Source organism: Felis catus, chromosome B2, assembly GCF_018350175.1.
Source record: "Felis catus isolate Fca126 chromosome B2, F.catus_Fca126_mat1.0, whole genome shotgun sequence".
In the NCBI taxonomy this organism is placed as follows: domain Eukaryota; kingdom Metazoa; phylum Chordata; class Mammalia; order Carnivora; family Felidae; genus Felis; species Felis catus.
In genome coordinates this window covers 20,672,097-20,689,187 of record NC_058372.1, presented here as the reverse complement: position 1 = coordinate 20,689,187, position 17,091 = coordinate 20,672,097, and the positions used below count along the sequence as shown (strand labels likewise).

The window sequence follows — 17,091 nt, the reverse complement described above, 5'->3', positions numbered from 1 at the left end:
CCTCACTGACTATTCCCTCAGAACGGTTATTGAAAAGCAAAACCTGTCCCTGAGGTCTCCAGATACAAGTAGGTGGTCTGAGTTCCAGGGGCCACATTGGGAAGACAGCTCGTAGAGGCAGGGGGGGAGCCTAGTCTACCTCCTGACAGTTGGGTGGGTTTGCACAAGAACCCCTCCAGCACCCTCTTCTCCTGCAGCACCAAAGCCCAGCAGCTCAGGGTCCTCATGCAGGTCCCAGACTGGGCACACTCTGCCTGTGAAGTTGCCTCACTGGTTGGTGACTCTATGATCTATATGATCAGATCTGATCAGATCTGTATCATCAGGTCCCAGACTGGGCACACTCTGCCTGTGAAGTCACCTCACTGGTTGGCGACTATATGATCTATATGATCAGATCTGATCAGATCTATACTGTCAGGTCCCAGACTGGGCACACTTTGCCTGTGAAGTCACCTCACTGGTTAGAGACTCTATGACCTATATCATCAGAAAGAGAGAATGATCATGTAGGGGGAAGTCTATCCGGGATGGGCAAGCCTTGGGAGTTCACACCACCCCTGGCTCTAATTCATGGAACTTTGGAAGGAGTGTCTTGATTCTGCCCATCTGAGGGGAGTCATCAGGGCTCTGAGAGTGCACAGTGCTCTTCCCTCCTGCTCCTTCTTTGTGGCTGGCACCTGGGTGGCCAGGAAAGCTCAGGTCTACAGCTGCAGGAACAAGTTTCCATGGGTAAAGACAGGTGCGCTGTGCTTTGCCTTCAAGGACTCAACATCAACCCCCGAGCCGCAGGCCTGGTGGGCAGAGACGGCCCTTATGACAAGCAGCCCTTCATGGTGGCCTTCTTCAAAGTGAGTGAGGTCCATGTGCGCACCACGAGGTCAGCCCCTGGGCGGCGCCGACAGCAGAGCCGCAATCGCTCCACCCAGTCGCAGGACGTGTCGCGGGTCTCCAGCGCTTCAGGTAGGTTTGGGTGGAGCCTGGTTTTTCAGGAAGCCTAGTTGGCTCTTGGGCCTCAGCGAGAACAAGGACATGTCGATGGTTTTAGCCGTCGCATGGCTTCTGCATGGCAAATACAGAAACCCAGAGGTGCCTCATCACAGCCACCAATTATCTGCATGGGTTCCTAGGGCCGTCAGAAGGGACCATTTGTTATCCAGGTACTGAGTCTGCAGGCTGAAGACCTCCTGAGAGTCTCTTTTTCTGGAAAAGCATCCTTCTGGGTTTTTTTTCTTCCAACTCTTCTTTCATTCACGTAAAAATCCTGAGGACACCTAGGTTTTCTTCTAGTTGCATGACACCTGGGAGGTTGTGGTGCACAAGCAAACTTTGTATAGTTGCAGAAAATGGACTTGCATTTGTTGGTGCTCTTGGCTGAAAGTGATGGAAAGTCAGCTCAAACAGCCTTCTCTGATGGGTTTCGTTGGTTCATTGAACTGGGAAATCGAGGGTGCTGGCTTTAGGCATGGCTGGATCATGGGCTCACATGGTGTTAGGAGTCTTACTTTCTCCTTTTCAATTTTTCCCTTGTTGGTGGCATTCTTAGAAAGACTATCTCTAACATGGTGGTAAAGAAGGCAACCAACAGCTCCAGGATTTTATCACCCTTGGTTACCTCTGCTTCAGGAGAGAATGTCTCTCTCACAGTAGCTTAGGAGATAGCCAGGCTGAGGTCATGTGCTTGACCCTGGAGCTAGAGAATGGGGTCAGCTCCATCCTGCCCCGAACGGGCAGGTGCAAAGGGTGAGAGTCAATTGAGAGTCAATTGACACCACTACTTGTCAATTCAGTGGTCCTTCAGAGATGCCCACCCCACCGTGCTGTGCCTTTTTTTGGGAAGTGGTATGGAAGTCCACTCTTCAATGTTTTGAAGTTCACATAGCTAGTAAGTGTTGAATTCCAGCAGAGATCCATCTTACGCTAAAGCCAAGGCTTGTAAGTTCTGGGTTTCCTCAAGCTGTTGAGCCAGCCCAGGATTCAAGCATGCAGTTGAACTTTTGCGGTAGGATTTGAAGCCGGAGATGTTGCTTCCCTTATTACTACCCTGTGACTGACTTTGGGCAAACCTAATCCATTCCAGATTCAGTTTACTCATCCATTAAGTGGGGATGCTTAACACTTGGTAGATTTGCTGGGATTAAATGAGAAGTGTTTGATTTGGTCCATAATACTCAAAGATTAGTTACCTCCATGTTCTGAGAGCATATGTTAGGATCATTGTGAAGGATGTAAAAAAGATCTGGAAGATGCATTACTTCCTCCAGGTGACTGTTTAAAAGTGTCCTCATCAGTGGCCACAAAGAGTTCATGCAACTTCCCAGAGTACTCATCTTTTCTTTGGGAGGAATGGTCTTCATTTTAGAGTCTGACTTAATAAGCCATTTTTCTCCCCAGAAACTTAGCTGTGGGGCTTTGAGGACCTACCACCCAGGGTGACGTGACATTTTCCTGCTTGTCCTCCTGGTGTTTCTTGGAAGCACTGCCCAGCATGGGTGTTCCTGTGTTTATCACTAAAAACAGTGAGGGTTGGGTTTTTAAAAAACACAAAGAAGAAATGATTGCTTTTCTTTTTTCGCTTCAGAGGAAGCCTGCTAAAGAGAGTTAATCATCTCAGTGTTTTAGGCTTCAATTAATGAATGAACTCCACTTTGGTACTGGGACCCCAGACACGAAGGCAGCGCTGGGAATGCTGATTGCTTTTTAAAATTGAAATTTCACTTGATTTATTCAACACCCCCTCCCCCAAGTACACATGCCAGAGTTTTTCATTGGGAAGACAGGTCTCTGATTTGGGTTTCCATAATGTCACCCAATTATTCTTTTCCATGTCCCTTTCAACATTTTTTTTCAATTTGATAAGTTGCAATTAAATACGAGTATTAAAGTTGATCGAATGTGGAATAACAGGCAAGTATATCTGCTTTGTCTTGGTCTTCCCTCCCCCCACCTCCCAACCCAGCACTTGCAAACACGCTTCACTCTTTTCAGTGGTAGTAGGATGAGAGAGTTCACAGCAAGTGCCTCTGGCCTCACCTGTTCCAAGGACAACCCCCAAGAGAGTGTGACTAAGAAGGACTCTCCTTCCCTCTTACTGTCTTCAAAGGCCCTCTCAAGCTGGTTCGAGAAATTGCTCAGGTTAGGCCCATTCAAGTGCTGCTTTATATATTTAACATTTTCTTCATTTATCCCTGCTATTAATGGGAGCAGAAACATAACGGAAGAGGTCACTCCTGGAGAAGGGAATTCCACAAAGATGGTCTGCTACCCAGAGAAATGGGCCATCCAGTTGGACTGTCCTTTTTTCTAGGCCACCATGGGACTAAACCTTCATGTCTTGCTGGACCTTCCTGAACCAGGTAGCTTCCACTGAGACAAAAAGTTGTGGTCTCTGGTATGACTCCAGGCAGGACTTTCCATTTGTAAATCTTATGGAAGTTTGAAGGGAGAGATTACTTTGCCTCTGCTGCCCCCCTTCTTCAATAGAGTGCTCCCAAGGAATTAATATTTCTCCACAGAAACAACCACCACCGGAAGCCCATCAGAGACCATCCTGCATCTGGGCAAAGAAGTTAACATAATCCATCAAATTGCCTGTCATCAGGGTGAAACATGGCAGGGAAATCTGTGGCTATTTTTGGAACAGAGCTGCAGATGCCTGGGCCGGTAGGACGAGTCCACAACAAGGGAAAGGCCAAGAGCCCCATCCACCTCCTCCCCACCGCCCACCAGAATCTGCTCTGACATCTGTACTTGGCCTTCAAGCCAGACTTTGCAAACACACGCACCGAAGCGTGGGTTTGGATCGAAGGCTCCCGGATGGTTTTCACTTGCCCTTGCTTCTTTGCAGCTGTCTGCTCCAAATGAATGATGGATGTTGGCTGTGTCGCACCTCTCCAGTGGGCTTGGACATCATCTGGACAGCATTGTTTATCACTTTTACACATGTTTTACTAGTGCTGGTCCGAGCCACGCTGTGCCGCCTACTGGCAATTCCAGTGAATCTGGCAATTTTCAGCCTCCATTTCTCCCAGCCTACTGCTCTGTGACACCCTACCCTCCAGTTCCTTCTCTCGTGTGCTGGTCTTTCTACCTGCTGCCCCTCACCCTCTCTTATAGTAGCTTTTTCTTGGGGTTCATTATTTCACCTACTGGAGGACTGTGACAACACCTGGCCAATTCACTACTGGTGCCATGAACAAATGGCCTTGAGGGATGGATCCATGTGGTGATTCTAGATACCAACCTAGCTAATTTTCCCAGGATGTTTCCAAGACATCACTGAGGAGGGAGAAGTTGTTGGTGAGTCTGAGGTGTTTTGCACCGCCAACCCACTAGCTGCCAACGCTGTGACTTAGAATTGTGCTTTGCTGTGGCAGATGATAGTGTGGGAACTCTTCTGCCACTTTTAACAATTTATGTAAAATTAGATGACCTTTAAGCCTCTTTAATCCTCATGTTTTTGTCGCTGCCACGCACCTCTGCCAACCATCTGTGAATCAACGACTCCTCAAGACCCTGTCTGTCTTTTGGAATGAGTCCTTCATTGCTTCAGATGCTACCAGTTAGCATTTCTGAGTCCTTTCTTCTTCTGTCTCTTTCCAACCCACCCAGACATGTGCCTTTAAGGATCCTTGGGGGGAAATGTGGCTCTGGTACATTATAGATATGCCATTGACCTCATTGATAGTTCATATCTTGTATCTCATGAACTTCCTGATTGGGGCCATTCAGTGTGCATCCAGCATAAAAGCAAGGTAACCGGACTGTGTCGCTTGCAAAACAGTGGTTTGGGTACTTTATTATGACTGTGAAATCTTGCTGTAGATCTCTGGGAACTCCGGTCTGCAGGCCGAGGGCCTCATTCTTACAGATCAATGTTTATTTGGCCTTTTAGTTCCTGGCAGGTGTCCCCACTAGCTCCTCATGTGCTTCTGGGGGTTGGCATGCCACAGCTGAGTGGGCTGACCCTCTGTGGCCATCCAAAGCTTGAGAAGAATGGACGTGGGTCAGGGCTTTGAGTTAGCTGTTTATGGTTCTTCAAAGGAATCGGGAATTGTAATTTGTCATTTTGATCTCAACTTAAAATTTTAGGGCCTGCGGCTTGGCTTCCAGATGTCTTGGTCAAGAAGTACAGGCCTGTTCAGGACTTTCTAAAATGAAATCAAGTCTTAATTCTTCACAGCTGTGGCCGACAGGCATGGTGTTAGTGATTCAACAGAGTCATTTCAAACTCCATATTTATAATACTTGACTCTCCTTTACCATGAAGTCCCTTTGGGTAAAAGTTATCAAGGAGTGATAGGCTCCCCTTTACCCCATCCTTAGGTTTACCCCATGGGAATGTAGTAGCGGCCAGCAGTGCTGAAGGGAAATAATAAAGAAGCATAAACAGGAGCTGCAAAAACCTGAATGATCCACCAAGACCTGCTAAGCCCACGGGCAGGTCCTGGGGGCCAGGAGACTCCGTCTAGGAGGGAACATGGAGAGCAGAGGTGCTGAAAGCACAGGGAGTCTTAGTGTTCATGCTCAGTGTTGAAGAGAAGCCTGTGTCTGTTTTCAAGATAGTTAATCTCCACGTTCTTTGATAATCGAGATAAAGGCTGAAAGTCCACCCCAATTAAATGAAGCAGGAGAGGCTGAGATTCCAGCACCCCAGAAGAATGGGACCTCCCTGTTGACTCTCAATCTAACCATCCAGGTTGTAAACCAAGTCTAGATTCTGAAGATCAAGCTCCCTGCCCCCCAACATTCTGTGACGTTACTGAGACCTGAGATCAAGATCTCAGTGTGGTTCCACAAGGAGCTGGGCTTCCTCCAGCACGTTCTTAATGGCCAGGTTGATTCCATTGGAGGGGCGGGGTAGGGAGGGAGAGCCAGAGACTCTTGGATTAAGACAGGCTGATAAGGCTGGGCGATCTGGAAGGTGCAGCCAGATCAGTGAAGACCAACGTGCCATTTCAGCAGCTGCTAATGTTATACTTGCCCTTGTCATTCTAGGAGAGGAGGGAGATAAGAGTAGTCAATTGTTTCTCTGAAAAACCAGTTTTGAGACACCTGGGTGGCTCAGTCAGTTAAGCATCCGACTTCAGCTCAGGTCATGACCTTGCAGTTTGTGGGTTTGAGCCCCATGTTGGGCTCTTCGCTGACAGCTCAGAACCTGGAGCCTGCTTCCGATTCTGTCTCCCTCTCTCTCTCTGCCCCACCCAACTCATGCTCGCTCGCTCTCTCTTTCTGTCTCTCTCAAAAATAAAACATTAAAAATAACTTAAAACACGGGTTTCCTCTGGGAAGACTCTTTGGGCTCAGAAGAACGGGGAACCCAGTGTGGGGCGTGCCACCTGGTCCCCAGCCCCTGCCAGGTGTGTAGCCTGCTGAGCAGGGACAACAGCTGTGGGGTGAGCCCAGCACTGCTGAGCAGCCCTGTGCAGAAGCCCTGGCCGGGGTGGCAGCCACCTGCCTGCTTCCCTCCTTCCCACTCACCTGGTTACGTGTGGTTGCCTTGACCTTGACCCTGGTCTGCCTGTCTCCTCTCTCCATGTCTTCCCTTTTGTTTCTCTCCTGTCCTCTTCTCCTGGCACTGGAAAGGATGGCAGACAGGCTGCCTGGACACCTGGGACCCGGCTGGCTGCATGGCTCCCACTTTGGCACGATGGTCCCCACCCTTCCCACTCACTGCCTGCCGTGGAAGTCAGGATCATTGCTGGGCCCTTCCCTTCTCATCCAGGACTCATTCCCCTGAGAATCCCCTGATCTTTGGTGCCTGGGAAGCCTGCATTTCACTCCATGTAGCCGATCAGCTTCAGAAATAAGCCAGTGGTGGGGCCCAAGCTCTCCCCTCCTACAGCTCCTTTGTGCTTTACTGTCTTCATGGCTTTTGGGGGACGGGTGGCGGGGGGCAGCAAGGAATGCTGGATGTCCTCCTTAGGGTGTATGGGATGTGACCGTTGTGTTCAGGACAGAACAAACATGTGGTACACATGGCCACTGCCTAGGGACACGGATGCCTTGAGGAGGTGCCAGGCCAGCTGGCTGCTTACAGTGGGTCAGAAGCACCCTGTCCTCACTGTGCTGAGCAAGAGAACTGTCTCCCTGCAGTGTCCTGTGAGGCAGTGGTGGCCCCCACTGTCACAGGGTCTCACCCAGGCCCCCGTTAGTCCCACTAGTTCTTGTCTGTAGGTGAGCCGCCCCTCAGGCATCACAGGGAAGAATGGAACGTAAGGTCGGGGAGTAGAGGCTGTCGCCGATGAAACTGAGTATCGGGGCCGCGGGCCAGAAGCCGAGAAGACAGAGCGGCCAGCCAGAACCGAAGAGGCCGTGGCAGTCCGGCCGTAGCTGTCCAGGTGAGAGAGGCACTGGAAGGTGAAGCTGGGGCCGAGGACAAGTGAGTGGGTCAGCGAAGAGCTGCGTGTGGTGGGACCCACCGCGTCGGCTTCCAGTGGCCCATCCAGACGGAAACAGCCACCCCCACCCGCTCCCAGCAGGACTCTCGGATGTGGGAATGAGGTGGTGTCTGAAGCGCCGGGACGAGACGCGTGTCACCCTACCCTCCTGCCCATCAGCCTGGACTCCAGGGAACATACCTCCATAGAGCTCGTTCTGTGCTGCCCTCCGCCCCTCCCCCCGAAGCCTCCGCGGTGCACCTGGCTCCTGCACTACCCAGATCGACGAATAACACACACACCTGAGGCTTGGGAGATTGACTACTCCAAAGCAGCCACAGTGCAAAACGGGTGGCCCTGGCCACTGGGCATGGACGTGACACTTTCTGTGCCACTGGTTTAATGGCCCAGAAGGCCTGGAAGAGATGCAGGTGTCGCTCGGCAAAGTATGGGAAGAACGGAGGCTTATGGAGAACGCATTGTGTGTGGGAGCCTGGCCTTTGCCCCAACCCCGCTCTGCTCGTCCTCATTTCCGACCAGGACGGTGCCTTTCCCACAACAGAGCCTGGAAGATTTTGCCCAAGGATCTTCATTTGCGGGGGGCAAACGGGCAGGGCTGTCTTAGGTCTTTAAAGGTTCCCCCCTTCTCCCAGTGTGGGGCATCTGAAGCTTTTAAAGCTTGAAAATGTACGGTGAGGGCTGGGGCACCTGGGTGGCTCGGTTGGTTAAGCATCTGAACTCTTGATGTCAGCTCAGGCACGATCTCACGGTTTGTGAGTTCAAGTCCCGTGTCAGGCTCTGTGCTAACGGTATAGAGCCTCCTTGGACTCTCTGCCTCCCTCTCTCTCTGCCCCTCCCCTACTCGCACTCTCTCTCGGAAGGAAGGAAATGTGTGGTGAGGGAAAATGTTTCTCTCCTATTTAAAAGTAGACCAGGGAGCTACATTTTTCTGGTTATGAAAGAAATTAATCCTGGGGGCTTTTATGATTGGTAGATTTTGTCACCTGGTGACAGTTATTTGCCCCAACCCATCTATGGCTGGGCCCTGCTTATCCACGGTACTCAGGACAACCCCCTTGGGCCTGGTCTGGCTGGGCCAGAATCCTAGCTGGGCTGCTGGGCACTTGCCCTGCCCTCTGCTCTAGGCCAAAGAATCCCCTGGGATGAATGGAAGACAGATTTCACATTATGTGTTCAACTTTGAGAAACCTAGATTCCTTGAAGATGTGTCTCACCTCCCAGACCAGCCTTTGCCACATCTGCATGCCAGAATGCCCAGATAGCCCTGGTGGCAGGGGACCCATTTCCAGTGATCCTGGCTTGAGGGTCTGAGAGAGGGCTTGAATTCCCTGATGAGTCTCACGATGCATCAGACAGAGGACTGTTGCCCTTGGGGAGGTTTGTGTCAGCCTCGGGTCTGTTGCTCTGGTTTGTTTGTCTGTCTGTTACCTCTGTCCAGCAATATGGCTTCTTGTTTCTGCCTTCCCCTTGATTGGCGAGCCCATCTGGACAAAGTCATGTTGCCTTCCTTTCTCCCACTGAGAATTTACTGCATGAACTTTCACTGGGCCTGCCCAGACCATTCATCTAAACAAATATCAAGGGGCCAGGGCAGGAGAATGTTTTTCTGCAATCTCTCAGTCCTTAAAAACAAACAAACAAACAAACAAACAAACAAAATGGTGCGTGGTGGTGTAATTCCACTGCAGAACCCAGGGCACCGACCCCTGAGTGGCAGACACAAGTATTTTGAGGAGCATTGACCTTCACAAATATTTATACACTCTCAGCCAGCACTTAACATGGAGTTATAAGGAAACTTAAGTGTGGCTTGAAAGTGTCTGTAGGAGGAAAAACAGGAGAGTTGAATTCCTCCCTTTCCTCTCTCCATCCCCAATCTTAACAACAAAAATGCCAGTGTCTGGCTCTAAAAGAAATAGCTGTTCTTACGGAGAAAGTTCTCTTTGTTGAGCTTTGAGAGAGTCAAATTTGCAGGAGGCTCACAGACAGACCTACTGGTGAAGGTAGAGAAGCAGAGTCCTGCTCTATGACATCATGGTTGGTCTTTCTGGCAGCCGGCCCTCATCCCGAGCCTATCTAGGGACCCACGAGTTGGAACTATTAGGAGATTTCATGGTTTTTATAGCTCTGCCAGGATGTATATTCTTTATTATATTATACTGTCCATGTTCATCAACCTCGGAAGGAAAAGTATCCCAGAAATCTCTGCCTTCCACATGGCGAACGGTTCCAAGCTTGACTTTGGAGAGATCATGGTCCCCAGCACAGAGAAGGCATTTGGGGGGAAGTTTACTTTGTGGGGACACAGGCCAACTGATGTTGGGTGGGGAAAATTCCAGACTGAGACTATAAGTAGGAAGATCATATAACTTAGCATCTAACCCAAGAAACCTTCAGGAGCACAAAGAACCAGAGCCTTGGAGTCTTCAAAAGGTTGAACCCTGCTCAAAACTGGCAGGAAAGGAAGGAATGTGCACCCAGAAGGCCCAGGCCTGGGAGCCACACACACCCCCTTCTCCCCAAGTGCGTGGGCAGAGCTTAGGCACATGGCCACACCTAACCGCAGTGGGAAATGTCCAATAGCTGTGTGCCCAGGGGGTAGATGGAGGATATGGGTTTTTACTAAACAGACAGTAGCCCTCACCAGGCTGTTCTACGATAGGCTGGCCAGGCTGCTTCCTCGGGGACTTTGCATTTGTCATTCTCACCGTGCAGGTTATTCTTACCCCAAATAGCTTCCTGCCTTACTCCCAATATGCCTGCAGGTCTCTGCTTAGAAGACATGTGAATGGAAAGACAGTCTCAGCAACCTATATGAGATAGTGACCGTCACTTCCCTTGCACCCTGCACTCCCTATCCCTTAACCGTGGAATAATAATTTAGCTAGTCAAGGCCCTTCTTGGCTACGTGGAAGAGAAGCAGATTCTAATCAAAGTGCAAACTAATGTAAGAGTATCAGGAACTCCTCCAACCTACAACCAAACACAGGGAATCCAGTGAGGAAGCTGAGACCTAGTCACAAGGAGAGTGTGGTTTGGAATGCCATTACCCTGAACACATGGCTGCCAAGCTGCCCATTCTTGGCTTTCCCTTGGAGTCCCCTTCTCACGGGTCGGGGCATCTGCCTGGCATTAATGAAGACATGAGCCTGTACTCAGTTGCCAGGGAAGAAAGGCAGGAGCTATCTTGTGGGGGATCGGGCCTTGATTTTCACCTATGAATTCCCATCTCATTCCAAATGAGAGGTGAACCTGGGAGCTGGGTGGCCCAAACAAGAAGTATCCACCATAGCTGGGTATGGAATTCGGGGTTGACAGCATCATTCTTATGGTATTAAACCTTTTATGTTGTATATTTTTGTTGCTAGGAAGTTTGCTGTCCATGGGGCACCTGGGTGGCTCAGTTGGTTAAGCATCCAACTCTTGATTTCAGCTCAGGTCATGATCTCATGGTTGTAAGATCGAGGCCCACATCAGGCTCTACGCTGAGTGTGGAGCCTGCGTGGGATTCTTTCTCTCTCTCCCTCTCTCTCTCTCTGCTCCTCCCCTGCTTATGCCTGCTCTCTCATGCACTCTCTCTCTCTCTCAAAAAAACATTTAAAAAAAAGTTTGCTGTCCATCTACCTTATGTTCCTTTGTGGATTATTTTCTTTTTATCTTTGGGTTGCTTTTAACCATTCCTCTGTATCTAATATACTACAGTTTCACCACATGTGGCCAGACAGGAATTTATTTACTATGCTTAGGATTCATTGTGCCTTTCCAATATAAAGATGTTTGGTTTTCTTCACTTCTAGAAAATCCTCCCCCCACCCCGACACTTTATATCTTCAAATGTTATTCCCCCATTATTCTCTTCAGAAATTCCTACTAGAAATACACTGGAATTTACATTCTGTCTTCCATTATCTCTTTATAGGAAGAGAGTCCTATTTTTGAGCCATTTCACTCTGGGCTATATTTTGGGAAAGTTCTTCAAATTTATTGCTCAGTTCTTTAATCCTGTCTTCGGTTGTGTCTAATCTGATGTTTAAACCATCCATTTCATTTTTATCTTCAATGGTTCTGGTTTTATAAAGTTCTAGTTTGTTCTCTTTCACAGCCACCTATCATTTTTTCATGTTCTTTCTCCATAACGTTTTTGCTGTAGCATATCTATTTCTTACTTTATTTCTTCCATTATTTTAGGTATTCTTCTTTGTAATCTCACTCAGAGACTACTCTTATTGTGGTCTCTGTGTATTCTCTTATATTCTAACTTTAGGGATAATTTATTCCTTTGTGTGCTTGATTTTTTTCTTGAGGGATTGTTTTCAGCAGGAGGTTTGGTCTTGCCTGGTAATGGTGGTTTGTGTGTGTGTGTGTTTAAGCAAGAGTCCTCAGTGCCCTTCTCTGTGAAGACTTCCCTTCAGCATGGCCTTGTGTTCAGTTCTCCCAAGTACTTGAAATTACAGCAAGAGTTGTTCTGCAAGGTGAAAAAGGCAGGTAGGGAGCATGAAAAAATTTAGAATTTAGCAGATCACCTCAAAAAGGTAGCCTCTCTCTCCTCCCAGTGTAGGTGACTGAGTGGAGTCAGTACCATTTGTCTCTTCCCCTTACAAACTCATGTGTCCTGTCTTACTTTGGGCCAAGCTGTCCAGAAGCACAAGTTAACAGGGAACCCAGTTCAAATAGGCTTTAAACAATTAGGCAATTTACTGGCTCATGTGATTAAAACAGGCATGTGAGTGACCTCAGGCTCTTGCATCCATCAAAATCCATTTTAGATTAGGAACCTTTCTCCGGAGTCCTGCCTTTCATCTCTCTGGAACACTGCTACCAGATTGATCCTGTAGAATCATAGCTCTGAACATGGCGCTCCCTGGCTCAAAACCCTTCACAGGCCTACTTAATGCCTCTGGTAGAAAGTCCCAATCTTTCTGATTGGTGTGCCAGGCCGTTCATGTCCCATTTTATTCCTCCTGATAACTGACCCTTCTCCAAACCCCCAGTGGGATTTGCCATCCGCACTTGCCTGGAGCGTCTATGCTGTTCTGTATTGGAGTTACTTGTGTACATGTCTCATACTGCCCCTTAGATTCTCTAAGTTCCTGGAGGATGCAAGCCTTGTGTAACCTCTCTTCCTGTTTCCCGCGGTCAGTCTAGCAGAGGGCACGTCACATTAGAGCTGTTCCAGTCAACCGAAACAAATCCAGGCCCTCCCCTTCTTCTAGGTTAGGCCAGGCTCGTGGCTCCCGCATTGCACAGGGCAGGTAGGATACTTCAGCAGATTCTCACGGGGCTTCCTGTCTTAGGAGTCAGTGCTTTGGTGCAAAGGGCTCAGCGCTGGAAGTGAGTCAAGGGACCAGTGCCAGAGTGATTCCTGCTGCAGTGGCTCTCTCTCTCTCTCTCTCTCTCTCTCTCTCTCTGTGTGTCACTCTCTCACTCTGACGACACTCTCTTGGTTAGGCCCCGCTCCATTACCCTTCCTTCCGGATGCTTTCCTGACCCAGCTGTCCTCACAGCTCCTGGACAGTTTTAGGACTGTGTCTGTTTGAATGATAGCAAACCCTGCCTGGGTGTGGCTTTTACTGTGAATACAGTGCCTTCCAGGTCAGGAGCCCAAGGGGGATCTGGGGGCATCTGTAAACTCTGTCCATAGGCCTTGCACATAACGGGCTCACAACGATCATCTGTCGCTTGAAAGAATCCATTCAAGTCAATAATTACACATTGTGTGCCAGTGTGCCCAGCACCCGCCCTGTCGTGAACAAGATGGCATGAACGAGACAGCCAAGCAACCGGGCACGTGACGGAGCTGTTTGGTGACTGCCTTTGTGTCTAGCAGGGGCCAGGTTCACGTCTGTCATGAGCCCCGTACTGGGCCTGGGCTGCAGCAACCCCTCTCGGTGTATGTTTTCAAATGAAAGAATGAGTGGGTTAACGGGTGCATCTTCTGATCTCCTCCGACAGATTATAACAGCAGTGAGTTGAAAACAGCCTGCAGGAAACATGAGCTTTACGTGAGCTTCCAAGACCTGGGATGGCAGGTGAGTTTTCTGGACAGCAAGGCGGACAAAGGTCCCATCACAGCAGCCCTTTCCTATCTTAATGGAGCAGCTACCATCAAAGACTTTGAGCTTTAGGGCTGAGGCGATTCCTTGTGTGAAGGTACTGGGAGCCTTTCCAAATGCCTGGGCTTCTGGAGTAAGGCAGAGGAAGGGCCAGGCCTGCTTGTGCACCAAGAGCCCCCCCTTCCCAGGGAGCCTGGTTGCCAAGTTCTGTATCCCTCAGGATCCATACTACCGTCCCCAGTGTTCTTCTCCCATTCTTTGCAAAGTCCACAAGGCGTGTGCTTATTTGGGCATTTAAACAAATTGTGTGTATGTGTGTGGGTGTGTAAGATTTTATTTTCAAGCTCTACACCTAATGTGGGACTCGAATTTACAACTCCCAAGATCAAGAGTCGCACACTCTCCTGACTGAGCCAGCCAGGAGCCCCACCAATTTTGTGTTTTGAGAAAGCATTGGAGAAACTGCCCTGACAGTTCTCCAATGGCTGCAAACTGACTCACCTGAACTATCTAGAGGCGCACAAAGGCTGAGCCCCACAGCTGAGAGCCACCACTAGTTTATGAGCAAATCCTTGGTGACAAGGGATAGGAGATACCATTTACTGTACGCAGGTGGCATTATGAGGAAGGGCATACTCGAGGCCCCTCGGGGGGGGGGGGGGCAGGTGCAGACAGCCAGCCACCTGTGTGCTTCCTGGTCTGGCAGGTGGGCAGCAGCTAAGGCCCTGCAGGCTGTGGAAGGAGCGAGGGCTCTGGAGCCAGACAGACCGGGTTCACATCCTGGCTTTGCCACTTGAACGTGAACTTGGCCTCCCTGTGTTGGTCTGCGTAGCTGTGCTACGTGAGGAATACCTTCTCACAGGATTACTAAGAACACAGATGATAGAAGGAATGTATGCTCATCACATGTCATGTCCCTTTGCTTTCAACTAAGGACTGGATCATCGCACCCAAGGGCTATGCTGCCAATTACTGTGATGGAGAATGCTCCTTCCCACTCAATGCACACATGAACGCCACAAACCACGCGATCGTGCAGACGCTGGTGAGCTCCTGGGGACCCTTTTCACTTTAAATTTTTTTATGTTTTTTTTTTTTTTTTTTTTTTTTTTAAGAGAGACAGAGCACAAGTGGGGGGAGGGACAGAGAGGGACACAGAGAATCCGAAGCAGGCTCCAGGCTCTGAGCTGTCAGCACAGAGTCCAACGCAGGGCTTACACCCACAAACCGTGAGATCATGACCTGAGCCGAAGTCGGACACTTAACCCACTGAGCCACCCAGGCGCCCTCCCCACTTCGCTTTATAGGTAGGAGTCAGCCAGGGTCCGTTATGGCTTCTAACGGTGCCTCTCCCCTTCTGTTTTGGAACAGGTTCACCTTATGAATCCTGAGTATGTCCCCAAACCGTGCTGTGCACCGACCAAACTGAATGCCATCTCGGTTCTTTACTTTGATGACAACTCCAACGTCATCTTAAAAAAATACAGGAATATGGTCGTCAGAGCTTGTGGATGCCACTAACTCAAAACCAGTTGCTGGGGACAGATGCTGCCTTGGGTTCCCAGATGACGTCTGCCTTAAAAACAAACATTCAGAAGCACAGCGAAGGGGGGAGGCGAGGCTTCGAAGCCGTTCAGTGCTGGTTGGTGCCTTACCGCCCACGGAAGATTGTAAAGGGCCTCGTTAATAATTCGCTCACACAGTAAATAACGTGAGTTGTTGGTCTATAGGAAATGGAGTTTGGATGTCTGCAGTATGAAGTCTGGTTAACTAAAGAAACATAACTTTGAAGTATCCCCCCCCCCCACCCACACACACACAACAAAAGAAAAAGAGTCCACTGAAATTAGTTTTAGCTTTAGATCAAGCTATTTGTGGCATTAGTGTTTAACAGTAAATAGGGAAAATAATCTTAAAAGGAGTATTCTCGGCTAAAGTATCCACCCGTTCTGTAGTGTTTGTCGAAGGGAAACCTACAGATAATGGAAACTGGGGGGAAATGCCTCTGTTCACAGATTTCATTCCCAGAAAAGTTGGTTTCATGTAGAATCAACAGCCTGGGTCGTCCCCAGGGCTGCGTGGAAGTGCCTTTTGTCTCCGTCACTGCCGTTAGCGTTTGTGCTGGAGTTCTGTTGGTGTGAAAATATACTTATTTCGGTCCAACAAACCATGTCATTTCCACACCTCGGTCCTCTACCCCCACCCCAACATTTGCTATTTTCTCTGCTAACACCGTAAGTGGGCCGAGTTGGGCATTGCGGTGAGGCTACAGGGGGCCAGAAGCATTTTTGATAGCCGTCACTTTAACCGTGTAACATGTGAAAGCCATTCTGCGCCTCTTCTCTTCTGGAACGGCTCTTGGAAAAGCACATTAACTTCGGGAATGTCGGCTTTACTAGTTCACCTATCTCAGTAAAATGGCTGTCTGCCTTTTACTGGACAGCATGCCGGGTCGCGGGGTTAGAAGCAACAAAGGAAACAAAATGAGGAAGGAAGCCCCCAGCCGCTAGGAATGGGATGGGCATGCCCTCATGAACCCGAATCCCATTTTCTCTTGTAGAAAGTAAGACGCCGATGAAATCGTAGAATGTTTTTAAAGTGTGTTTTTCACAATCATGTACTAGGAAGCCAATTTCATACTAAACTGATTAAATAATACATTTATGATCTAAAACTGTTTGCACTTACAGCTTTTTTGTAAATAGAAACTATAATTTATTGTCTATTTTATATCTGTTTTGCTGTAACATTTAAGGAAAGACCAGACTTTTTTTTCTTTTTTTAAAAGAGTTTATTTAGAAAGTATCATAGTGTAAACAAATTGTACCACTTGGATTTTCTCTTAATACAAGACTCATGATGCAAAGCTGAAGCCACTCATGAGGATTGTGCTTCTCTAGAAAGTTGGGGTTTTAAAAGAACATCTGTGAACCATACATAATTAATAAAGATTTCCTTTAAGGCAGAGGTTGGCCGAGATCCTGCTCTGTTGTCTTCTGCCGCAGACAGCAGAAGTGGTCTTGTTTATCAGATTCCCACCACCAGTTACTGTGTGTCCACTGCCCGCACCCCCCGAGCATGGGAAGTGGGGCAAAGAGTGTTGGAGACGGAGGGATTATGAGAGGTAACTCGATGGCAAAGAACATACAGGTACATTATCTTAAGGGAGCCTAGTCCGATGGGTGCTTATTTTCGAGTGTGACAGTTAAGAATGCTTAACACCTAAGATGGCGTGGCTTGCGAGAACGCCGGTATTGGCAGTGACTTGGCCTGTGTCAGCCCTGACCCAGCCAGCCCCACCTACTTCAGTCTTTGGTCTGGAGGCCAACTTAATTCCGCTCCTCATACAGCAGAGAGTAGACCTCTTCCAAGGCAAAGTACAGTTAGCCTCTAAAATGACTACTCAGAAGAATATGAGGCTGCCTCCAGCTCGGGCCCTGTTGCTGAGCAGGAGGGCCACCCTGGTCAGGAGACCCAGGGCTGGGAAAGCTCGCCTAAGTCCTTTTGCCCCCCTGGTGGCAAATACAACCAGAATCTTTCTATGAGTTAACAGAATAGTCAGGACAAGTCTTGTGAAACTTTCCGTGCCACATTTTCTGTGGGAGACGTCAAATCTTAAAGTTCACATGGACTCTTGG

General features: G+C 48.9%; 1 protein-coding gene across 1 annotated transcript in view; it reads left to right on the top strand.

Moving 5' to 3' along the window:
- BMP6 (bone morphogenetic protein 6) overlaps nucleotides 1-16,418 on the top strand; it is a 158,362-nt gene extending 141,944 nt beyond the window's left edge. The window contains exons 4-7 of the mRNA XM_023253693.2: nucleotides 766-963; nucleotides 13,353-13,429; nucleotides 14,388-14,498; nucleotides 14,825-16,418. Coding sequence (XP_023109461.2) covers nucleotides 766-963; nucleotides 13,353-13,429; nucleotides 14,388-14,498; nucleotides 14,825-14,974 — 536 coding nt within the window. The 3' untranslated portion in view covers nucleotides 14,975-16,418. The remainder of the gene's footprint in view (nucleotides 1-765; nucleotides 964-13,352; nucleotides 13,430-14,387; nucleotides 14,499-14,824) is intronic.
- The last annotated feature ends 673 nt before the right edge of the window (nucleotides 16,419-17,091 follow it).